The sequence below is a fragment of the Oreochromis niloticus genome, linkage group LG8, assembly GCF_001858045.2.
Source record: "Oreochromis niloticus isolate F11D_XX linkage group LG8, O_niloticus_UMD_NMBU, whole genome shotgun sequence".
Taxonomy (NCBI): Eukaryota; Metazoa; Chordata; class Actinopteri; order Cichliformes; family Cichlidae; genus Oreochromis; species Oreochromis niloticus.
In genome coordinates this window covers 16,658,940-16,683,662 of record NC_031973.2, presented here as the reverse complement: position 1 = coordinate 16,683,662, position 24,723 = coordinate 16,658,940, and the positions used below count along the sequence as shown (strand labels likewise).

The 24,723-nt window shown below is 40.9% G+C and overlaps 2 protein-coding genes and 1 long non-coding RNA gene across 7 annotated transcripts; 2 read left to right on the top strand and 1 right to left on the bottom strand.

The window, feature by feature from the left end:
• Nucleotides 1-488: 488 nt before the first annotated feature.
• Nucleotides 489-12,820, top strand: LOC109194283 (eukaryotic translation initiation factor 3 subunit C). 4 transcript variants are annotated; one of them, XM_019362627.2, is made up of 24 exons: nt 489-645; nt 4,446-4,560; nt 4,652-4,717; nt 4,815-5,004; nt 5,091-5,216; nt 5,509-5,563; nt 6,118-6,227; nt 6,345-6,490; nt 6,607-6,742; nt 7,029-7,132; nt 7,332-7,473; nt 7,670-7,795; nt 7,953-8,046; nt 8,247-8,434; nt 8,574-8,588; nt 8,661-8,870; nt 10,375-10,566; nt 10,964-11,135; nt 11,219-11,378; nt 11,474-11,539; nt 11,680-11,767; nt 11,914-12,079; nt 12,225-12,266; nt 12,488-12,610. In XM_019362627.2, exons 2-24 carry the CDS (start codon nt 4,466-4,468, stop codon nt 12,562-12,564), a joined length of 2,766 nt encoding a protein of 921 aa, XP_019218172.1. In that variant the 5' UTR covers nt 489-645; nt 4,446-4,465; the 3' UTR covers nt 12,565-12,610. The 4 variants fall into 4 exon arrangements, with proteins under 4 accessions (XP_019218172.1, XP_025765718.1, XP_019218170.1 ...); XM_025909933.1 differs by having other exon boundaries at nt 8,625-8,870; XM_019362625.2 differs by having other exon boundaries at nt 8,574-8,870; nt 12,488-12,820.
• LOC106097035 (uncharacterized) lies at nt 7,696-15,543 on the bottom strand. The gene is made up of 3 exons (XR_001223366.3): nt 15,387-15,543; nt 13,478-13,644; nt 7,696-7,830 (listed from the first exon to the last, which is right to left on the bottom strand). It is a non-coding gene; the product is annotated as an uncharacterized LOC106097035 (long non-coding RNA).
• Nucleotides 14,416-24,693, top strand: LOC100710897 (eukaryotic translation initiation factor 3 subunit C). Of its 2 annotated transcripts, XM_025909934.1 has the most exons (24): nt 14,417-14,573; nt 14,957-15,172; nt 17,072-17,189; nt 17,281-17,346; nt 17,444-17,633; nt 17,720-17,845; nt 18,132-18,186; nt 18,742-18,851; nt 18,963-19,099; nt 19,259-19,412; nt 19,702-19,805; nt 20,955-21,096; nt 21,293-21,418; nt 21,576-21,669; nt 21,869-22,056; nt 22,196-22,420; nt 22,524-22,715; nt 23,100-23,271; nt 23,355-23,514; nt 23,611-23,676; nt 23,816-23,903; nt 24,037-24,202; nt 24,334-24,375; nt 24,617-24,693. In XM_025909934.1, exons 3-24 carry the CDS (start codon nt 17,092-17,094, stop codon nt 24,691-24,693), a joined length of 2,778 nt encoding a protein of 925 aa, XP_025765719.1. In that variant the 5' UTR covers nt 14,417-14,573; nt 14,957-15,172; nt 17,072-17,091. The 2 variants fall into 2 exon arrangements, with proteins under 2 accessions (XP_019218173.1, XP_025765719.1); XM_019362628.2 differs by lacking the exon at nt 14,957-15,172 and having other exon boundaries at nt 14,416-14,573.
• Nucleotides 24,694-24,723: the final 30 nt, after the last annotated feature.

Genomic DNA, 24,723 nt, shown 5'->3' with positions numbered 1-24,723 from the left:
GATACTCATTGTCAAGCTGCCAGGTATAAATTAAACATCTGCATATTCAGCACGCATAGCTACTGGCATTCCACCACTGAAATTAAATATTGTATAATAGATTAATATTCTATTGTTAAAAATATTGAATTTCCAGTGAAACCTTGTGACTTTGGATATCTTTATCTCAGGTTATTCAACACTGGTATGTCTCCATAAATACAAGAATACTGTGTAGGCAAATATTTACCATGCACTGCGGTTTAAAAGCAAGATTTTTCAATACAATATTATATAAAGGTAGAGTTGTTAAAACTTTACCCGTATTTAGTGGTTTCACTGTTACTTTTGTCCAGTTTGCTGATGTAATCCCTCTTCTCGGAACCAGTGGTGACCCAGCTAAGGAAAAAGTGGTAACCAACGATTCGGATTTTTCTACAAACTCCCGTGAGAGCAACAAAATGGGATTTTTTTAAATACACTGTTTCAGCCGCTGAGTGGCGCTGTGAGCGGAGAGCCTCGTGTTTTGTTGATCGTCAGACTACTTCCTGTTCTGACGAAATTGCCCGGTAAGTGCTGCACGCGTTTTCGGTGGCTTCTACAACCAAACTGGATTTTAAAACAGCTCAAACTAAACACCGCGGAATAACTTTTACCAGGTCGTAGGTGAGTTTAATTCAATAAGATTTGATAAGAGTGTGTGACTTTTTTTTGTATTTTCGTTTATTTGGTGTGAAAGCATTCTGGGCAAGGCGTGTAACCCCAACTGCAACTTGGTTTTCATTTCTTTTGTCGACTGTAATCCAGTCTGTTTAGTCTGTTTGCTAGCATTAGGCTAATATTCTGCGGTATAGACGCATTTAAGCGTCAGCACTAAGGCCGGTGGACGTTTTTCTGGAAAATAATTAAAACATACTCCACACTAAAGTAGGAAAAGAAAAAAGAAACACTGGTTCCAAGGGCTGTTCGGATGACGATATGAAAACGTCTAGCGTTTCACTTTACGCTATCGTTTGTTTCGTGGTGTCGCAAAATCAACTGTTTACGGCAATATTTTTTCCTCGTTTTGATGGTCACTGTATAACTTCCTGAAGTTCTCTCTTTCTCTTGTATTTAATATAGCCACACTACAGACGGACAGGCGATTGTTTTTATGCGTTGTCGTTAGCAACAACGACGGTAAAACCATCGCGTGGCTCCGCCATCCGCATGCTTATTTTCCACATAAACCTTTCACAATAAAGCTGAAGATCCTGTTGAGATTTTTCAAAATAAACTGAATCAAGTGAAATAGAATGCAGTGTTTACGCATGAGAAGCTAAAAAGAGCCGTCAGATGCTAAAGAAAATAAAATGGTAAATGGCCTGTATTTGTATAGCGCATTACTAGTCCCTAAGGACCCCAAAGCGCTTTACACATTCAGTCATCCACCCATTCACACACACATTCACACACTGGTGATGGCAAGCTACATTGTAACCACAGCCGCCCTGGGGCGCATAGAACAGCTTAGAACAGGCTTTTCCCCGCAGCACGCCGTGTAATAAATATTCACAAAGAAAATTGAGGCCGTTTCAACTTATGTAACACTCGACTCCAGGTACACAACACCCAGCTGAAAACACTTCATGCAAGTCGAGTTGCCCGAGATTCACAGAATTTACAGAAAATGTAAAATTTTTGTTATTATATATCGTTGTCGGGATGATAAATGCCTTATATCGGGATATGAGATTATGGTCATATCGCACAGCCCTACTGGTTCCTTGTTTCCCGGTTTCGTGCCAAACTAGGTATCCCCGACAGAATTTGTTTCCCCTGCATCGGGAGCATGAACTGGCCTTTCGAAAACATGGACAAACAGTATCCCACATTTGTGATTTTTAGTTAATACACACTTCTTATAATGACTAACTACTCCAGAAATTTTGGAGATGTTAGTTCTTTATACAGTAAAGTTACAGTGGGATATAAATAATATCAGGCTGATCCTGCCACAATTTGTTCCCCCTGTCCAAAGACTTATTGCTCCTGAAATTTTGGAGGTTTTAGCTCCGTACAGTTACAGAAGGATACAAATAACGATCAGTCAAAATGTCATTGGTTTATTTAAATAATCCCGTCCGATGTTGTGCCAAGGTCTCAATGCAGGGGAAACAAATTCTGTCGGGGACACGTTATTTGGCACGACACCGGTGCCAAAAAGTGATCGTGTAACAACAACTCATTTCCGGTATTTGCCAAAAACTGATTGCTTGTATTTAAACTGCTATAAATAACTTGTTGGTCTATAATATGTGAAACATATGTCAAATGTATCACTCATGAATGATATCAAGTCTTCTTGACCAACAAACAACATTCCTGTAACAAGGTAGAAGCCACAATCAGTTTTTGGCAGTGACTTTTATGTATCCTTTATTTTCGCAGTTAAAAAAAATTCTTGTTGACTTTAAAAAGGCCTCTTTTAAGAGTAATCTGGCCAAGAGGACAGCTGAAATTGCAACAAATACAACAATAGTTCAGTAAACATATTTTAAGTGGACAAAAGGGACCTGATTGATTATAATGTAAGTACAATAACACAGTTATAATGATACTTGAGAAACAGGTATTTTTTTAAATTTTATATATAACTCCTTTGTAATACCTGTTCACCAAAGTCTTTTTAGCAACATACCTAACAATATTACACATAAAAAATACACAGAAACATTGGAAATCAGTTTTTGGCAGGCAATCACTTTTTGGCACAACACCGGTGTTTCAGATTAACTGGTGACGGTCAAACAGATGTGTGGCAAACTTGCTTTTCAGGAGCCGCTACGATAAGCCAGCAAAAGCATCAAACTCCGGGAATGGGACATTTAATGTCGTGCAAGCCGCTGATCTGAGCGTGTCTAATGATTTAAATACTACTGCTTCAGTTTCCTACTCTCAGAATAAGACACCTGATCTTCCTCCATTTAATGTAAGCTGCACCAAAGATGGGACAGGAACTTCAGTTCAGGCTGGTTTTGGCACCACTGAAGCATCCCACATCAAAATTGCTCATCTGTAAAGCAATGTGCTCCATTTGCTGTGCAGAACACCACCTTTGAAAAGCATCCTCTGCATAAATGCAGTGGCAGCACAGTATTAGGGGAAGCCCTCAAGAACAACTCTGACAACATAGTTTTTCTTTCAGATTGAATGCACCTGCTGTGGAGAGTGGAACCCCACAGCATGTGTTGACTTTCCTTGTGCAGAGAGCGATTACAGATGTAATCTGGTTGTAGGCTATGGCAGTTGGCCACAGGTGGCAGCAGTGGGCTGTTCTCCATTTGAGACTGCTCCAGCTGTGATACGTCAGTAGATCCAGCTACAAAATAAAGGTCATATGCAGTTTGGGGAAATTAAATTATGAATATTCTTAACTTAGAAAGTTGACGTTTTAAAACGAACTCACCTAAAAACTCCAAAACACATGACACACCAACTGGCACACAAGAGTCACTCACTTTCACAAGGTCTACTTAATCACACTGACTCTATTGCTTACTAATTATTGTCTAACTGCTGTACATTTACTGTAAGTCCTATCTCCTCACAAATGTTTGTTAAATGGACCAAACAGTTCTCGCTAGCTGTGCTAATCAGATATCCCATCATTTCAAATATTTTTCAGACAAAAGACTATGAGACTATGATAAGAGGATGTGATGTTGCAACACTAGTCATCGATTAATGTGTAATGTTTGTTGGAGACATATTTCTTTGTTATGGAAAAAAAATATTAAAATCATCATGAACAATAGGAGTGGTGATTTCATTTTGGCATCATTTTATTTAGTTTAAAGGTTTATGTGCAAGACCCACAAGAACAGAAAACAGTGAAAGTTACAATTATATTGTGCATAAAACTATAATTCAAACGTGGTGATAGAGCCAGGTGCAGATGTGTCAGAAGTTAATCTGACTGTAGGCTATGGCACTTGGTCACAGGTGATGCTAGTTGGCTCGACTCCATTTGAGTGCACACAAAGCAAACTGCATGCTTTATTTGTGGGGCGAAAATGCTGAAATCGGAATAATAAAATGTACGAGGGGAATGACAATGAAGACAAGATTCCCCAGATAATTGATTCTTGTCCTGTAAACAGCATCTGCGTGGTGACGTTTATTTGTTTGCCGTTTTCGCAGTCGCCTCGTGCATGAGAATATCACCAGGTAAACTCAAGACAGTTAATGTTTTATTGTTGAAGAGCAAGAAGACTTTGTGTTTAAGGTAACCTCACAAATGTCAAGGACGAAATATTCAGTGTTTATTTGCTGGTTTGTTGGTAGCGGCTCCTGAAAAAAAAAGTTTGGCACACATCTGTTTGACAGTGATTATCTTTGTCAGCTGAATGTGTGCTGATGTACCACACGTAGAATCTGGAGCTGCATCTCTGTAATACCACTTATTACTTTGTATTTCTCTACAGATTGGCAGCATCCTTCAGCAATGTCTCGATTCTTTGCCAGGTCTGACAGTGAGTCAGAGGAGTCCTCATCTGACGATGAGATCACTGATAAAGCACCCGGAGCCACTTTCAAGCAGTAAGTGAAACTTGGAATAAATCTCATCACAAGCTCATCACACACATTGTTCGACCTGTAAAGATCTCACTGGTGCACTTTGTTTTCACAGGTCGCTGCTTCTTAGTGACGATGAGGAGGACACAAAAAGAGTGGTGCGCAGCGCCAAAGATAAAAGGTTGGTGTGGTATTTTTAAAAGGTCACAACTTTAAAATCTGTACAAAATTTTGCCCCTTTTTTCTTTCTTTTGACTGAATTTATTCTTGAATCTTAGGTTTGAAGAGTTGACGAACCTCATAAAGACTATCCGCAACGCTATGAAGATTCGAGACATGTCCAAATGTCTGGAGGAGTTTGAGCAGCTTTGTCGAGCCTTCCTTAAAAGCAAGAATATAGTGGATAAAGAGGGTATTCCTCCCTTCTATATCCGCCTTCTGGCTGACTTGGAGGACTATTTGAACCAGGTTAGTAGCTTAGACAAAAAATTAAACTGCAATTTAATGATTTAATTGTTTTTGTCCTAATCAAATACTTAACATTATTTTTACAGCTTTGGGAGGATAAAGAGGGGAAGAAGAAGATGAACAAAAACAATGCAAAAGCTCTCAGCACCCTGCGTCAGAAGATCCGCAAGTACAACAGAGACTTTGAGTCAGAAATAGCAGCATACAAGGAGGTAAAGTCAAAGACTAAAGCTTCATTTGTAGTACCTGCAGTACTGATGCAGTCACGTGCCATTTTCTTGTTTTCATAGCTCAGAGGGTCTGAAGTTTTTTCTATTTTCTATGCATTGTATGAATCTCTGGGGGGGGGGTGTAAACTTAGGTCTCATCAGATCTGTTCTGTGGTCAAAAGACTGTGAATGTGCTGAGCAGCTTCCTTCTGGTGTTATCTAATCTGGTGTATTAGAATTTCAGCCTTTAAAAAAAAGCAGTTATCAGAATGTCTTGTCTCTTGCTCCCTGCTAGAATCCACAGGAGTCTGCAGATGAGGAGGAGGAGGAGAAGGAGCCAGAGGACTCTGGTGAGCTTGTTGTTTATACAGGTTATGTGTAAAGGATTCAAACCGGAAAGCATAGGATTTAATAGGGGCATAGGTGAAATGTGTCTATGTGTAGTGCACGTGTCAAGTCTCATCATGAGTGATCAATCATTCTTGTACATCAACCTGTAGGCTGCCAGTGAAAATGGGCTTATTAAAAGGACTGTTGAAGGTCCAGCTCCATGATATATTATACATATATTACACAGAATCTGAAGTTTAACTGCGAAAAGTAAACTGGTTTTATAAGTTTGTTCGGTTGAAACTTTTGACTGTCTTTAATATACTCCGAAGAAACTCTAACAGCAGATTAATCAGCTATAACTGGTGAAGTTGAGAACTTTTTGTATTTTATTACTTAAAAACTCAGTTTAAGGGTTTTTTGCCACCTTTCATTACTTCATTCTGTGTTTCAGTCAGTCACATTTTCACGTGCTGTACAAAGATTAGCTGCAAATGATGAGATGATCAATGTGTGTTGGTGCTGAGGGGAAAGGAGCCAGCATCGTCTGATATTTGTCTTTTTGTTCCACAAGGCTCGTCCTCTGACAGTGAAGGAGAGGTGTCATCCAAGTCCTTCTTGAAGAAAAAGCCTGAGGCGCCTTCAGAAGCCACCAAGTTTCTTAAGACTGCCAAGGGATCTGGGGTAAGAGGTCATTTAACTAAACTACAGCAGGAGATCTGGTAGGAAAGACAAAATAAGCACAGTTTATTTGAGAGGATGCCTGAGCTAAGATTTTGAGTTTTTCCCTTCTCCCAAAAGGATGAGTCCTCTTCTTCTGATGAAGATGATGATGATGATGGAGACTGGAGCCCAAGCGACACAGGCAGCAGCAGTGAAACCTCTGATAAGGAAGAAGAAAACGCCTTAAAGAGGAAGCGTCTTGTGACCTTCCTCAAGGTTCAAAGGTCTAAATACTTTCAATATCTGTTCAGACACTTTTTTAGATTTTAATTCAAATTTTACCACAGAGACAGTCATGTAGAGTGAATGTGTTGTTACCAAACACTGCGTCTGTCCTCAGAGCCCAGGACACTGAAAAGCCCGGTGTCCGGAAGGAGGAGAGGAAGAAGAAGCCAAAACAGAAAGAACAAATTGAGGAGGAGGCTGAGGAGGAAGGAGGCTGGGAGAAGGTTAACAGAGGAGTACCTCTGGTTAAGGTAAAGAACAGATAGTAATATAAAACTGTTTCGACTTGATGCCGGCCTGACAGAACAATAGATGCACTGGTGCTGCTTCTTATTTTAGTTTAGCTTTTTTGTGTTTCAGTGCCAACGTGTTCATTTATCATAATGACAGTGATAAAATCAACATGCAATTGTCTGGCTAATTTAACAAAATCAATGACTGTAAAAAGAAAAACTTGCCTCTAAGAGTTTATTCAACACATTATTTGTATTATTAATTTTAAGTTTGTTTGTTTTTTTCCCCATTGCGACCATTTAGGAGAAACCCAAAATGTTTGCTAAAGGCACAGAGATCAACACCGCGGTGGTGGTGAAGAAGCTGAATGAGATCCTGCAAGCAAGAGGCAAAAAAGGAACAGACAGGTACGACTGCATTTGTCACTAAAGCTTAAAAATATATATTTTAAAAAAGTTACGTATTCACACGACTGTTGATATCCAGTCAATGTAAAACCAGGTGTGTCATGTGGAAGTATGTCCAGTATATGAATTTCAAAGAAATTCTTCTCCTGAACAAATCCTGACTCCTTTTTTTTCCTTTTTTCTCCTCCCTCACTGACAGGGCGGCTCAAATTGAGCTATTTCATGCTCTGGCAGCCATCGCTGCGGAGAATAACTTGGGCCAAGGTATCCTGGTCAAGATCAAGTTCAACATTATTGCCTCCTTGTACGACTACAACCCCAACCTGGCAGCCTTCATGAAAGTGAGTGACACTGCTTTTAATTCTTACAGTATCAATAAAACCAAAAGGGTTCCTGTGATTTACTGTAGTGTTTCATGTTACATGAAATATCTTAAAATTGCAAGTCATCACAAAAATTATTTGTGCTGTTTAACATTTTGCATTGAAAAGAATGAGTTCCTGAGCCATGGTTCTTCTGGCTTGTCTCCTTTTTTAGCCTGACATGTGGAAGAAGTGTCTGGATTGTATAGATGAGCTGCTGGACATTCTCTTTGAGCACAACAACATCTTCATCGGAGAGAACATCGCAGAGGACAGCGAGAATCTGGCCGTCTCCGATCAGGTGATCCCACTCGCCCACCCCAAGCAATCTGTGGACTTAAAGAAAGAAAGCAGTTTAGACTAATAAAACACTCACATAGCTGTTGAACTGTCTGCATTTGTATCAACTGTCTTGTGAACTATGGGCTGGTATTAATTTCTTTGTGTGTATTTGTTAGCCTTTCAGGGTGCGCGGATGCATCTTAACCCTGGTAGAAAGGATGGATGAAGAATTTACAAAGATCATGCAGAACACTGATCCCCACTCTCAGGGTGAGTGGTGCCAAAACCTGACTGACGGTTATTAACTGCTGTGAGGTTGAATGTGTTAGGACTGTAAATGTGGATTAACCGGTTTGCAATATAAAATGTGGGATTTACATCACCCTTGAAATTTGTATTGCTGTATTTGCTGCTCATATGGATGTATTTTGCTTATTCTTTCCTCTCCTTTTTTTTAAATTTTCCTTCAGAATACGTTGACAATCTGAAAGACGAGGGCAGGGTTTGTGGCATCGTTGACCGGCTGCTCACCTACCTGGAGAACAAAGGCTCCACAGAAGAAATTTGCCGTGTCTACCTGCGCAGAATCATGCACACCTACTACAAGTTTGACTACAAAGCTCACAGACGCAGCCTGGGCCTGCAGGGAGAGACCAAGGTGAGAAACGGCACTGTGCAGAATCAGAACTTTCTTTTCTTGACAAACATCTGCATCATGATGCTATTTTTATGATGTTTCATAAAATGTTATGCATAAGGTGTAAAATGGTGTGCTGAAGTGTTTTTCTGTTGTGTAGTCCGAGCAGGACCAGGAGGAGAGCAAGGAGGAGAGCAAGGAGGAGAGCAAGGAGGAGAGCAAGGAGGAGAGCAAGGAGGAGAGCAAGGAGGAGAGCGAGGGGGAGGACAGCGCTGTGATCATGGACCGCCTCTGCAAGTTCATCTACGCCAAGGATCGCACCGACCGTATCCGTACCTGTGCTATCCTCTGCCACATATATCACCATGCTCTGCACTCACGCTGGTACCAGGCACGTGACCTGATGCTGATGAGTCACCTGCAGGACAACATCCAACACGCTGACCCACCTGTACAGGTAGGCACTCGCAGTCATTATTTCTTCATATCATCGTCATCATCATAGTTTATTTATATAGCACTTTAAAAACACACAAGGCTGACCAAAGTGCTGAACAATAGAAATATAAGAGATACAATAAGAATAATAAATACGATAAAATAATAAAATATAAGTAAATACAAGTCAGTTAACCACTGAGTCAAAAGCCAGCGAATAAAAATGCGTTTTCAATCTGGATTTAAAAACCAGCACTGATGTCGATTATTAATATAATAATTATAATATAATATAATAATAATCTTCGAGGAAGATTATTCCAACGCTTTGGAGCTACGATAGAGAACGCTCGGTCTCCTCTCAATTTCAGCCGTGATTTGGGGACTGAGAGCAACGGCTGCTCAGCTGACCGGAGCGATCGAGTGGGGACATAGGGCTTCAGCAAATCAGACAAATATACAGGTGCCAGACCATTTAAGAATTTAAAAACCAATAAAAGACATTTAAAATGAATCCTAAATTCAATTGGAAGCCAGTGCAGGGAGACCCGAACCGGAGTAATGTGCTCAAATTTCCTTCTACCAGATAAAAACCATACCACAGTATTCTGTACTAGTTGCAGGTGTGTCAGAGTGCCCAGTCCAACCCCTATTATTAGGTTATAAAAGCATGGATAACAGTCTCCAAATCATGCCTTGAAAGAAAAGGTTTAACCTTCGACAGACACCTGAGTTGATAGAATGATGATTTCACTACCCCATTCACGTGGCCATCAAAAGTAAGTGCAGAGTCTATTTTTAACCCAAGATTGGTAATCGAGCTCTTCAGGTGAGGGGTCAGAGCAGCAAGGTCAACATCAGGGATATCAGAGGAACGATTCGGGCCAAACAGAATTGCTTCCGTTTTACGTTCATTAAAATTTAAAAAGTTTAGAGCCATCCATGACTTAACATCGCTAAGGCAATCAAGCAGGAGTCTAATTGGGGAGCTATCAGAACGACTGAAAGGAAAATAAAGCTGGCAATCATCAGCATATAGATGAAATGAGACTTCGTGTTTACAAAAGATTGCACCCAGTGGCAGGAGATACAACGAAAACGGTAATGGCCCAAGAATAGATCCCTGTGGTACACCCCATGGCAGAGGGGCCACAGAGGACGATGACGAACCCAACTTAACACAGAAGCTCCTGTTTGAGAGATATGATTTTATCCACAGGAGTGCCAAGCCAGAAATGCCCACACAATGCTGTAATCGAGAGATCAGCAGGTCGTGATCCACTGTGTCGAATGCAGCAGTCATATCTACAAGTATAAGCACTACGTGTTTACCACAGTCCGTCGCTACCAGAATATTGTTCATAACGTTTATGAGAGCTGTCTCTGTGCTATGAAATGGCTTAAAGCCGGACTGAAAAACTTCAAACATTTGACAGTTATTTAGATAATATGAACGTGTTCTGACTGAAACTGTTAGTTGTACATACAAATCGCCTGTTTTTACCGTTTCCCCCTCCTACCAGATCCTGTACAACAGAACAATGGTCCAACTTGGCATTTGTGCATTTAGGCAGGGCATGATTAAAGATGCCCACAATGCACTGCTGGACATTCAGTCCTCTGGCCGTGCCAAGGAGCTGCTGGGTCAAGGTTTGCTCATGAGGAACATGCAGGAGAGGAATGCAGAGCAGGAGAAGATTGAAAAGCGAAGACAAGTAAGTGCTGTCTGACCAGAGCAGTTAACTCTAACTGACATGTTGGTTTCTCTGTCAGTGATGACCTGCTTGTAACCTGGATTTACTCCGTGAGTGAGTGAATTTTTGGGCCTCTCTCTCACAGCTGCAGGACAGATTTCCAGAAGATTTCATACAGTTGTTCATGTGCTCATGACGACAGTTCTAGTTACTTTTGTTTTTTCCCTAAATGGGCCTTGACCTCACATTAATGTGCCAACTATTCCATGGCGTCTCCAGCTGCCTGTGTCCACAATAGTGTGAAATCAAGGCTGTAATGAAACGACAAATGTTTGGGTCTTTATTTTTAAAACACTGATGTGTCATACATCCATTAGATGATACACACATGCATCGTGACGTTTATCCTCCCTAATAGGTGCCATTCCACATGCACATCAACCTGGAGCTGCTGGAGTGTGTGTACCTGGTGTCAGCCATGCTGCTGGAAATACCCTACATGGCCGCCCATGAGTTTGATGCCCGCCGCCGGATGATCAGCAAGCAGTTCCATCACCAGCTCAGGGTCGGGGAGAGACAGCCCCTGCTAGGTACGAAACGCATCACGAGAATTCTTTGTAGCAGGAAGTTTCATCCACAGAGAGGATAACCACAGCTTTTATTTGTCCTCCAGGACCCCCAGAGAGCATGAGGGAGCACGTGGTGGCAGCCAGCAAAGCCATGAAGATGGGAGACTGGCGTACCTGCCACTCTTTCATCATCAATGAGAAGATGAACAGTAAGGTTTGGGACCTGTTCCCTGAGATCCAGAGAGTACGCGAGATGCTCGTCAGGTTAGCATATACTGCCCCTGTTCATCACTTGGTTCATTCACCAGTGTGGTAATCCCACTTACTCACTGTAGATGTCCTTATGCTTTTTTTAATAGGAAAATCCAAGAAGAGTCACTGAGGACCTATCTGTTCACCTACAGCAGTGTGTACGACTCCATCAGGTGAGCACAGATGTATTAGTTTCATCAGTCTTTACTAAACCACAGATTTCTGTAGACCAGTGTCTCTGTAACTTCCCTAAAGAGATGATCAATCATTGTTCTGCCAAACCTTAATTTTACTACGCTTGTCTGTCTTTCAGCATGGCGACGCTGTCTGAGATGTTTGAATTGGAGATGCCCACAGTCCACAGCATAATCAGCAAGATGATCATCAACGAAGAGCTGATGGTAGGACTCGACATTTTTCTGTTCTGTGGACTGAAAATATAGACACAGCAGTCTCATGTGGGCTTTTATATTTGAGAGTGTTTATATTTGTGATTACTTTTTATATGCCTTTAATTTGGATCCCCCCATTTTTCTCTTCCCAACAGGCGTCACTCGACCAGCCTACACAGACAGTGATGATGCACCGCACTGAGCCAACGTCTCTGCAGAACATGGCTCTGAAGCTGGCAGAGAAACTGGGCAACTTGGTTGAGAACAACGAGCGTGTATCTGACCTGAAACAGGGCATCTATGGCGGTTACTTCAACAGGGGTAAGTTCACCATGTTCTCACAGTACTTTGGGATCGTTAAATCTGGAACTTATTTCTAACCATTCTGAACCATTTATTTTCCAACTTTTGCTATCATAGGCTAATCTTGCTATTAGATGATAATTAGCTTTCATTTGTATTACAGATCAGAAAGGTGGCTACCAACAGAAGCAATCCTACCAGAGAGGTATGTTGAATTTCACTGAGGTCGTTTCCTGTTTTATGTCAATGAGGTAGATATGGGTTGGGTTCTGTTTTCAGCAGTAGATGCTATTTTAAATTCATCCATCAGTATTACACCTTTGTGTTTTGATTTGTTTTGGGGTTTGTTTTTTTTCTTCTTTTCTTGTAGTTTAATGAATTTGTGTGAACACTAATGAGATGATTGTTGTCTTTGTACAACCACAGATCAGAAATCTTACCAGCAGAAGCAGTCGGGCTACCAGAGAGGCGGTTACAGGAATCAAAATCAAGGAAATTACTGAGCTTGAAGTTTGTGGATTTCAGTTTTTCCAGCAGAGCTGGTCTTCATTCTAAAGCAACATCAGTGCCTCATTTTGTGAGCTTGGCTCTTGGTCGTGCTCCCTCAATGAAACTGTTTTGCTGCTGCTTCTATGTCAGTTAGCATTGCTTTGTGTCAGCAACAGCATAATGTGATATTTCACTTCTGTCAGTTGCTTGGAATAAATATGGAGTTTTATTATTTTTAGCAGAATATTAATAAATAAATATTAAACAGTGTTGTGTTTTGTTTGGTTTTTTTGCAGTGATAATATAAATTCAGTACATGTATGGAAAACTGAAAGCATATCATTAAAATCAGTCTCAGTCCACCTGCTTTAAAATGCTTATCAGTGGGTTGAGGGTAAATTATAAAGTGGTACATCTTTTGTTCTCTACATACAAGTCATTGCATTTTGTACAATGCTTTGGAGAAGTACCATACTTTAATTCACAAGAAAAGACATGCAGTCTGTCTGCTAACTAAAGCTACAGAGGCTCTATAAAGAGGACGGGGGGGGAAATTATATAAAAACCGGGAAAAAAAGCATTTTGATTATGCTTTTAAAAAAAAATCTTGCAAAAGCAGCTTAGTCTGTAGAGAAGTTTGGATCTGTTGCTTAAGTCTAGTCTTATAACCTGTAGGTTACAGAAAATTCTGAGCATCATGTTTTCCTTTTTTGTGAAATTTGATAAGCATTTCATACATTAAAGTACATGAAAGCAATCTTTTGATTTTCTGTACATCAAATACCACCTCGATTACGTTGCCGTTTCAGCATTTCACAGCTCGTCTCACTGACTGTTCAAGCAGACATGAAATGTATCGAGTCGAATCAAGATCAAAAATGATTGGTGATTGTTATACTCAGGAGGTTTTCGTTCTGTCTTACCAACCTGTCATTGGTGTCCTCCCAGCTCTGATGGATGGGGTCCTGGTGACCCTCTTTCATCGCTAGTTTTCTCTCTTTGTCCATGTAGGCTCCTCTCAACAGCTTGACACCCAAACAGAAACACTCATTCTTGTACAGAGACAGCACATCTAAGAGGAGAGACCTGGAGTCCTGATAACCACAGACACGAAGAGAATTATAATTAAAACCATTAACTGTGCCAGTGAAAGTAACGTAAAGTGTCTGATATTTGATGATAAAATGAGAAGAGAAATAGAGATGGTTGCCTTCAGGTAACATTGATATGTGTTCCAGATCCAGGTACCATCTTTGTTAAAAAGAATCACTTTTTATTTAAAAAAAAATTGCATCTACACTCATTAAATTTGCTTCACGTAGTCAAAGTTGGCTTATTGTGCTTCTCTCCATTTTCTCCATAAATATTCAATTACAATTGTGCCTGTTTTTAAAATAATGTAATCCCTAACTATGTTTTCTATACTTCTATACAAACTGACATCACTTTGGTATGGTCTCCCTTTTATAATCACCTCAGGCACAGTCAGAGCTACAGTTTTGATCCTGAATGAGGAGATGGAATTTACAAACACCAAAAAAGAAATCTTTTTTTTTTTTGCTCTATAAAAATAGTTTTTTCTTTTTCAATCACTCATCTTAGCAGTAGGATACACATGAAAAGAGAAACAAATTAAGTTTGAGTGAAAATGTAAATTTTTTGCACTCTCTGGTCAACTGACTCAGTGACTCAAATGACTCAAAAAATCCGATTCACTTTGGTGAGTGACTCATTCAAACTCGTTTCAGTAAAAAGAATTGAGTTTACATCACTAACCGAGACAGCGGTGATGCAAATCTGAAGGCTAGCCTATCCAATTTCACAGCCTCGCACTTCCGGCCGTCTCGGTCTTCGAAGGACCCGGCCCACGTAGACCGGGTCCTCCTTTTGCGTGATGACGTCAGCACACGTCCTGTCCTCACGCGAGTAATAGTTGTGCCGCACGCTTACTCTGTGCCTGCTCATACAGCAAAACTGGATTTTAAAACAGCTTAAACGAAACACCACTTTCACCTGGTCGTAGGTGAGTTTGGCTCAGTAAGATTTAAGATAAGAGTGTGTGACTAAGCGATGCTTATTTACCGGCTGCACAAACGAGGAGGCCCCATGCTTTCTTATTAGGGTGTGTGCTAGCGTTAGCTTAGCAACAACCCCGCGGCACGTTTGTGTTCCGTTATCTGATATGATACAGTTAACTTGTACACTTGTTAGCTGCTGTGCATTTTTTGTTTTGTTTTATTTGGCGTAAAGCATTTTGGGCACGGCGTGTAACCTATACTGCAATTTGGTTTTCATTTGCTTTGTTCACTCTAATCCAGTCTGTTTTGCCTGTATGCTAGCATTAGCCAAATAGTCTGCATGTAAGCGTCAGCACTAACGCCGGTGGACGTGTTTTTTTTTTTCTAGAACATAATTAAAACATCATAGACACTACAGTGGGGAAAGAAAAGAGAAACATTGGAGACTGAAGAAGTCAGTTGGATGAGTGACGAAACGTTTCTCCCACCGAAAACGCTACGTGCAGATGAACAGAATCAACTTTTGGAGAAACGCTGGTTCCTTGTTTGCCGGTTGCTGCATCAATAACTGCATCTAATGCTGGCCAACCAGATAGCAGCTGGGGTGAAATGAAAGGCTTTAGCACTGTTATAGGCCATGAACCCATCACGTTAGCAACTTTAAATGGAACCTACAGTATTATTTGTCACAGCTTCATTATTATTATTATTACTGTTTTATTCTTGGCGGGTGTTTAACGCCGTCCAAGTAATAAAACACCCTCTATATGGAGCCAGAAAATGTTATTTGTGTTTATGAGTATATTGAATGGATTTACCATTTACAAATGTGGAGTTGTATAGTAGACCAGTGTTTCCCAACCGGTGTGCCGTGGAAGATCGTCTGGTTCCACCTGATTAGTACCTGGGTCAACACACCTGAATCAAATGATTAGTTCATTACCAGGCCTCTGGAGAATTTAAAGACATGTTGAGGAGGAGGTAATTTAGCTATTTAAATCAGCTATGTTGGATCAATGACACGCACTGTAAATTGTGCCGAAAGCAAGTCTGGAAATATAATAAAGCGGTGCATGCTCAATCTCTGACTGAAAGCGCTAATTCGTCATTCGGCTTTTGTCAAACTAAAGTCACTGTTAAAACTGTTTGAAAAGCTAAGCTATACAACAACGAGAGATTGAGAATTTCCTTTTAGTTCTCAGTTTATTTGATATTGACAAAAGTTAGTCAATTTTGTCTGTTGTTCTGTAAAACAAACTAAGATTTATTTTTAGAATTAATATTTTGTTTCTAAGTGGAATTGACAATTTAGTAGTCTGTTTTGTTTGTCCTATTTTGAAACTTAAACGCTTTAGCAGCTGCCTTTTGTGTAGTTTGCAATATTTGCCTTTATTTATCTGAAACTGAAGTCTCATGTTCTTTAAGTACATCTGCCCTGTTGAACTTATTATGGGAAATAAATATTTAAATCAAAACAAGCTGCAGATTATTTCACTTTTTACTTGTGAGCAACGGCACATTTAAATCTTACAAATATAGTTATTTGGCTTATATCGTGATATATATCGTTATCGCCTGAAATGAAAAAAACATATCGTGATATGAAAAAATCTTATATCGCCCAGCTCTGTTATGCTAACATAACTGTATCGCTCGATCACGTAGCACATCATTATATACCGCCTAGCCCAACTTCAGTAACCCTACAAACGTCACTGCTGTTTAGTTTCCCTTCTTCATTTATGTTGGAAGTGATAGCAGAGCTGTACGTTTGAATTTTTTCAGAAATCTCTCAGTCAGAACATGCTATATCATGCTTAGGTAACTAGCGAGCTAACTTCTGCTAACTTCTAACTCCGTTAAATGTAATAAATTCTGTTTTCATGGATGCCTGGATGTTAAACTTCATAATTACACCTGGTAAAGCAGCAATGCTGATCGTTATATTAAAGTTGAAAGAATTTAGACCGTTTTTAACTCTCAGTGATGCTGCAGTGTTCGTTTGACTTTGGGACCTGAAGCAGACGAAGTTTAGGACCCAGATTACGCCCAGATTTACGAGCACCTTAGCCGACAAATACCAGAATAACGACGCCCGCTTGCATGTTCTACAAAAAAAATGTGCTTTGTGTGTATCTGACAGACAAACACCAAACCAGTTCCACATGACTGTAGTTGCACCATTTTTACAAACCAATTCTGGTTCATCCGTTTCATTCAACAATCCACTTTCCCCCTTCTCATTCTCCGTTGCCGCCGTGGTTTTTTGGCCAGGTCCGTATGAAAACAAAGGCACTGCGCATGCGCATTTTACCCATATTCTATCACGATATTTCATTTTCTTATCGTTGCCTAACATTGTATCGGTATTACCGTGAACGGTATAATATGACCCAGCCCTAGATGCACAGTCATTATCTTTGTCAGCTGAATGTGTGCTGATAGACCACATGTAGACTCTGGAGCTGCATCTTTGTAATACCACTCATTACTTTCTGTACAGATTGGCAGCATCCTTCAGCAATGTCCCGATTCTTTGCCACTGGGTCTGACAGTGAGTCAGAGGAGTCCTCATCTGCCGATGAGATCACCCCTAAGGCACCCGGAGCCACTTTCAAGCAGTAAGTGAAACTTGGAATAAATCTCATCACAAGCTCATCACACACATTGTTCTTCCTGTAAAGATCTCACTGGTGCACTTGGTTTTCACAGGTCGCTGCTTCTTAGTGACGATGAGGAGGACACAAAAAGAGTGGTGCGCAGCGCCAAAGATAAAAGGTTGGTGTGGTATTTTTAAAAGGTCACAACTTTAAAATCTGTACAAAATTTTGCCTCTTTTTTCTTTCTTTTGACTGAATTTATTCTTGAATCTTAGGTTTGAAGAGTTGACGAACCTCATAAAGACTATCCGCAACGCTATGAAGATTCGAGACATGTCCAAATGTCTGGAGGAGTTTGAGCAGCTTTGTCGAGCCTTCCTTAAAAGCAAGAATATAGTGGATAAAGAGGGTATTCCTCCCTTCTATATCCGCCTTCTGGCTGACTTGGAGGACTATTTGAACCAGGTTAGTAGCTTAGACAAAAAATTAAACTGCAATTTAATGATTTAATTGTTTTTGTCCTAATCAAATACTTAACATTATTTTTACAGCTTTGGGAGGATAAAGAGGGGAAGAAGAAGATGAACAAAAACAATGCAAAAGCTCTCAGCACCCTGCGTCAGAAGATCCGCAAGTACAACAGAGACTTTGAGTCAGAAATAGCAGCATACAAGGAGGTAAAGTCAAAGACTAAAGCTTCATTTGTAGTACCTGCAGTACTGATGCAGTCACGTGCCATTTTCTTGTTTTCATAGCTCACAGGGTCTGAAGTTTTTTTCTATTTTCTATGCATTGCATGAATCTCTTGGGGGGGGGGTGTAAACTTAGGTCTCATCAGATCTGTTCTGTGGTCAAAAGACTGTGAATGTGCTGAGCAGCTTCCTTCTGGTGTTATATAAGAATTTCAGCCTTAAAAAAAAAAAAAGCAGTTATCAGAATGTCTTGTCTCTTGCTCCCTGCTAGAATCCACAGGAGTCTGCAGATGAGGAGGAGGAGGAGAAGGAGCCAGAAGACTCTGGTGAGCTTGTTGTTTATACAGGTTATGTGTAAAGGATTCAAACCGGAAAGCATAGGATTTAATAGGGGCATAGGTGAAATGTGTCTGTGTGTAGTGCACGTGTCAAGTCTCATCATGAGTGATCAATCATTCTTGTACATCAACCTGTAGGCTGCCAGTGAAAATGGGCTTATTAAAAAGGACTGTTGAAGGTCCAGCTCCATGATATATTATACATATATTACACAGAATCTGAAGTTTAACTGCAAAAAGTAAACTGGTTTTATAAGTTTGTTCGGTTGAAACTTTTGACTGTCTTTAATATACTCTGAAGAAACTCTAACAGCAGATTAATCAGCTATAACTGGTGAAGTTGAGAACTTTTTGTATTTTATTACTTAAAAACTCAGTTTAAGGGTTTTTTGCCACCTTTCATTACTTCATTCTGTTTTTCAGTCAGTCACATTTTCACGTGCTGTACAAAGATTAGCTGCAAATGATGAGATGATCAATGTGTGTTGGTGCTGAGGGGAAAGGAGCCAGCATCGTCTGATATTTGTCTTTTTGTTCCACAAGGCTCGTCCTCTGACAGTGAAGGAGAGGTGTCATCCAAGTCCTTCTTGAAGAAAAAGCCTGAGGCGCCTTCAGAAGCCACCAAGTTTCTTAAGACTGCCAAGGGATCTGGGGTAAGAGGTTATTTAACTAAACTACAGCAAGAAAAGCGGAAGATCTGGTGGGAAAGACACAATACTTGTACAGTTGAGCTAAGATTTAGAGTTTTTCCCTCTTCTTGAAAGGATGAGTCCTCTTCTTCTGATGAAGATGATGACGATGATGATGAAGACTGGGGCTCAGACCAGTCAGGCAGCAGCGGTGAAACCTCTGATAAGGAAGAAGGAAAGACCTCATCCATGTCTGTGCTCTTCCTCAAGAAGTGAGTTTTCCTCTATTTTGTGTTGCACAAAAAATGTATGCAAATTCTAAATACTTCAAAAATCTTTTGAAACACTTTTTAGATTTTAATTCAAATTTTACCGCAGAGACAGTCATGTAGAGCGAATGTGTTGTTACCAAACACTGCGTCTGTCCTCAGAGCCCAGGACACTGAAAAGCTCGGTGTCAGGAAGGAGGAGAGGAAGAAGAAGCTCAAACAGAAAGAACGCATTGAGGAGGAGGCTGAGGAGGAAGGGGGCGAGGAGTCCGGGGGAGGCTGGGAGAAGGTTAAGGGAGGAGTACCTCTGGTTAAGGTAAAGAACAGATGGTAATATAAAACTGTTTCGACTTGATGCCGGCCTGACAGAACAATAGATGCACTGGTGCTGCTTCTTATTTTAGTTTAGCTTTTTTGTGTTTCAGTGCCAACGTGTTCATTTATCATAATGACAGTGATAAAATCAACATGCAATTGTCTGGCTAATTTAACAAAATCAATGACTGTAAAAAGAAAAACTTGCCTCTAAGAGTTTATTCAACACATTATTTGTATTATTAATTTTAAGTTGTTGTTTTTTCCCCCCCCCCATTGCGACCATTCAGGAGAAACCCAAAATGTTTGCTAAAGGCACAGAGATCAACACTGCGGTGGTGGTGAAGAAGCTGAATGAGATCCTGCAAGCAAGAGGCAAAAAAGGAACAGACAGGTACGACTGCATTTGTCACTAAAGCTTAAAAATATATATTCAAAAAAAAGTTACGTATTCACACGACTGTTGATATCCAGTCAATGTAAAACCAGGCGTGTCATGTGGAAGTATGTCCAGTATAGGGCTGGGCCATATCATACCGTTCACGGTAATACCAGTATAATGTTGGGCAATGATAAGAAAATGAAATATCACAATAAAATATGGGTAAAACGCGCATGCGCCAGTGCCTTTGTTTTCATACGCACATGAAGGAAAAAGCGTGCTGGCGACGGAGAATGCCAAAAGTGGCTCGTTGAATGAAACGGATGAACCAGAATGTGTTTGTAAAAATGCTGCAACTTCAGTGGAGTGGAACTAGTTTAGCTTTCAGCCGTCAGATACACAACAAAGCACTATTTTTGGTAGAGCATGCTAGCGGGCCGTCGTTATTACCGTGTTTTTTGGAAAATACGGCACACTTAAAATCAATCCTTTGATTTTTCTGAAAATCGACAGTGTCCCTTATAATCCCGTGTGCCTTATGTATGAATTCTGGTTGTGTTTACTGACCTCGAAACGATTTTATGTGGTACATGGCGCTCGAAAATCTGTCAAATGTTTTAGTACGACTTTGCTAAGCTACGAAGCCGCACCGCTTGATGGATTGTCGGAGCATTGTGGCTATCGTAGGCAGGAGCCTCGCGGAGTGATACGTACTGTGCTTCAACATAATATTACCGTATTGTGTGTGTATAACCTCTTTTTAAGTTTTGTGGATATTATACATGGTTATGCTGAGGATATGTTGGCCAATTTCCACTGGAAATGCCTTTTGGTTAAACTGTCAGCAAGGATTTGCATTTGCACTCTTAAATTTTTATATAGCTTTAATGCACATAAAAAACAGCTGCTTGTTTAAGTGAACATACATTGATTGGGTTTCTTTTGCACTAATAAAGTTGTGGAGTTGTAAAGTATTTTGTCTAGCGTCAATTATATCGTCAGTTATATCGTTATCGCAAATTTTCAAATGTATATCGTGATAAATATTTTTGGTCATATTGCCCTGCTCTAGTCCAGTATATGAATTTCAGAGAAATTCTTCTCCTGAACAAATCCTGACTCCTTTTTTTTTTTTTCTTTTTTCTCCTCCCTCACTGACAGGGCGGCTCAAATTGAGCTATTTCATGCTCTGGCAGCCATCGCTGCAGAGAATAACTTGGGCCAAGGTATCCTGGTCAAGATCAAGTTCAACATTATTGCCTCCTTGTACGACTACAACCCCAACCTGGCAGCCTTCATGAAAGTGAGTGACACTGCTTTTAATTCTTACAGTGTCAACAAAACCAAAAGGGTTCCTGTGATTTACTGTAGTGTTTCATGTTACATGAAATATCTTAAAATTGCAAGTCATCACAAAAATTATTTGTGCTGTTTAACATTTTGGATTGAAAAGAATGAGTTCCTGAGCCATGGTTCTTCTGGCTTGTCTCCTTTTTTAGCCTGACATGTGGAAGAAGTGTCTGGATTGTATAGATGAGCTGCTGGACATTCTCTTTGAGCACAACAACATCTTCATCGGAGAGAACATCGCAGAGGACAGCGAGAATCTGGCCGTCTCCGATCAGGTGATCCCACTCGCCCACCCCAAGCAATCTGTGGACTTAAAGAAAGAAAGCAGTTTAGACTAATAAAACACTCACATAGCTGTTGAATTGTCTGCATTTGTATCAACTGTCTTGTGAACTATGGGCTGGTATTAATTTCTTTGTGTGTATTTGTTAGCCTTTCAGGGTGCGCGGATGCATCTTAACCCTGGTAGAAAGGATGGATGAAGAATTTACAAAGATCATGCAGAACACTGATCCCCACTCTCAGGGTGAGTGGTGCCAAAACCTGACTGACGGTTATTAACTGCTGTGAGGTTGAATGTGTTAGGACTGTAAATGTGGATTAACCGGTTTGCAATATAAAATGTGGGATTTACATCACCCTTGAAATTTGTATTGCTGTATTTGCTGCTCATATGGATGTATTTTGCTTATTCTTTCCTCTCCTTTTTTTAAATTTTCCTTCAGAATACGTTGACAATCTGAAAGACGAGGGCAGGGTTTGTGGCATCGTTGACCGGCTGCTCACCTACCTGGAGAACAAAGGCTCCACAGAAGAAATTTGCCGTGTCTACCTGCGCAGAATCATGCACACCTACTACAAGTTTGACTACAAAGCTCACAGACGCAGCCTGGGCCTGCAGGGAGAGACCAAGGTGAGAAACGGCACTGTGCAGAATCAGAACTTTCTTTTCTTGACAAACATCTGCATCATGATGCTATTTTTATGATGTTTCATAAAATGTTATGCATAAGGTGTAAAATGGTGTGCTGAAGTGTTTTTCTGTTGTGTAGTCCGAGCAGGACCAGGAGGAGAGCGAGGGGGAGGACAGCGCTGTGATCATGGACCGCCTCTGCAAGTTCATCTACGCCAAGGATCGGACCGACCGTATCCGTACCTGTGCTATCCTCTGCCACATATATCACCATGCTCTGCACTCACGCTGGTACCAGGCACGTGACCTGATGCTGATGAGTCACCTGCAGGACAACATCCAACACGCTGACCCACCTGTACAGGTAGGCACTCGCAGTCATTATTTCTTCATATGAACGTGTTCTAACTGAAACTATTAGTTGTATAAACTGATCGTCTGTTTTTACCGTTTCCCCCTCCTACCAGATCCTGTACAACAGAACAATGGTCCAACTTGGCATTTGTGCATTTAGGCAGGGCATGATTAAAGATGCCCACAATGCACTGCTGGACATTCAGTCCTCTGGCCGTGCCAAGGAGCTGCTGGGTCAAGGTTTGCTCATGAGGAACATGCAGGAGAGGAATGCAGAGCAGGAGAAGATTGAAAAGCGAAGACAAGTAAGTGCTGTCTGACCAGAGCAGTTAACTCTGACATGTTGGTTTCTCTGTCAGTGATGACCTGCTTGTAACCTGGATTTACTCCGTGAGTGAGTGAATTTTTGGGCCTCTCTCTCACAGCTGCAGGACAGATTTCCAGAAGATTTCATACAGTTGTTCATGTGCTCATGACAACAGTTCTAGTTACTTTTGTTTTTTCCCTAAATGGGCCTTGACCTCACATTAATGTGCCAACTATTCCATGGCGTCTCCAGCTGTCTGTGTCCACAATGGTGTGAAATCAAGGCTGTAATGAAATGACAAATGTTTGGGTCTTTATTTTTAAAACACTGATGTGTCATACATCCATTAGATGATACACACATGCATCGTGACGTTTAACAGGTGCCATTCCACATGCACATCAACCTGGAGCTGCTGGAGTGTGTGTACCTGGTGTCAGCCATGCTGCTGGAAATACCCTACATGGCCGCCCATGAGTTTGATGCCCGCCGCCGGATGATCAGCAAGCAGTTCCATCACCAGCTCAGGGTCGGGGAGAGACAGCCCCTGCTAGGTACGAAACGCATCACGAGAATTCTTTGTAGCAGGAAGTTTCATCCACAGAGAGGATAACCACAGCTTTTATTTGTCCTCCAGGACCCCCAGAGAGCATGAGGGAGCACGTGGTGGCAGCCAGCAAAGCCATGAAGATGGGAGACTGGCGTACCTGCCACTCTTTCATCATCAATGAGAAGATGAACAGTAAGGTTTGGGACCTGTTCCCCGAGGCGCAGAGAGTACGCGAGATGCTCGTCAGGTTAGCATATACTGCCCCTGTTCATCACTTGGTTCATTCACCAGTGTGGTAATCCCACTTACTCACTGTAGATGTCCTTATGCTTTTTTTTAATAGGAAAATCCAAGAAGAGTCACTGAGGACCTATCTGTTCACCTACAGCAGTGTGTACGACTCCATCAGGTGAGCACAGATGTATTAGTTTCATCAGTCTTTACTAAACCACAGATTTCTGTAGACCACTGCAGCTTCCCCACAGACCAAAGATGATTGGTCACTGTTCTGCCAAACCTTAATTTTACTACGCTTGTCTGTCCTTCAGCATGGCAACGCTGTCTGAGATGTTTGAATTGGAGATGCCCACAGTCCACAGCATAATCAGCAAGATGATCATCAACGAGGAGCTGATGGTAGGACTCGACATTTCTGTTCTGTGGACTGACACAGGAGTCTTATGGGGGGCTTTTATATTTGAGTGTTTATATTTGTGATTACTTTTTATCTGCCCTTAATGTGGGTCCCCCTCTTTTCTCTTCAAAACAGGCATCACTCGACCAGCCCACACAGACGGTGGTGATGCACCGCACCGAGCCAACGTCTCTGCAGAACATGGCTCTGCAGCTGGCAGAGAAACTGGGCAACTTGGTTGAGAACAACGAGCGCGTATTTGACCTCAAACAGGGCGTCTATGGAGGTTACTTCAACAGGGGTAAGTTCATCTTGTTCTCACAGTACTTTGGGAACTTATTTCTAACCTTTCTGAAACATTTCTTTGTCTACTTTTGCTATCATAGGCTAATCTTGCTATTAGATGATAATGAGCTTTTATTTGTATTACAGATCAGAAAGGTGGCTACCAACAGAAGCAATCCTACCAGAGAGGTATGTTCAATTTCACTGAGGTTGTTTCCTGTTTTGTATGTTAATGAGGTTGGGTTATGTTTTCAGCAATAGATGCTATTTTAAATTCGTCCAATTGCAATTGCCAGAAAACATGTAAAGTCCTTCAGTGTAACACCTTTGTGTTTTGATTTGACGTGTTTGTGTTTTTTTTCCTTTTCTTGTAATTTAATGAATTTGTGTGAACACTAATGAGATGATTGTTGTCTTTGTACAACCACAGATCAGAAATCTTACCAGCAGAAGCAGTCGGGTTACCAGAGAGGCGGTTACAGGAATCAAAATCAAGGAAATTATTGAGCTTGAAGCTTGTGGATTTCAGTTTTTCCA

Bases quoted from the DNA above. Each gene is read 5' to 3' on its own strand.
- LOC100710897 (XM_019362628.2), top strand. From the start codon at position 17,092: ATGTCCCGATTCTTTGCCACTGGGTCTGACAGTGAGTCAGAGGAGTCC. The intron at 17,634-17,719 runs GTTAGTAGCTTA...TTATTTTTACAG, and splicing joins TGGAGGACTATTTGAACCAG to CTTTGGGAGGATAAAGAGGG. The intron at 21,670-21,868 runs GTGAGTGGTGCC...ATTTTCCTTCAG, and splicing joins CACTGATCCCCACTCTCAGG to AATACGTTGACAATCTGAAA.
- LOC109194283 (XM_019362625.2), top strand. From the start codon at position 4,466: ATGTCTCGATTCTTTGCCAGGTCTGACAGTGAGTCAGAGGAGTCCTCA. The intron at 4,561-4,651 runs GTAAGTGAAACT...TTGTTTTCACAG, and splicing joins CCCGGAGCCACTTTCAAGCA to GTCGCTGCTTCTTAGTGACG. The intron at 8,435-8,573 runs GTGAGAAACGGC...TCTGTTGTGTAG, and splicing joins GCCTGCAGGGAGAGACCAAG to TCCGAGCAGGACCAGGAGGA.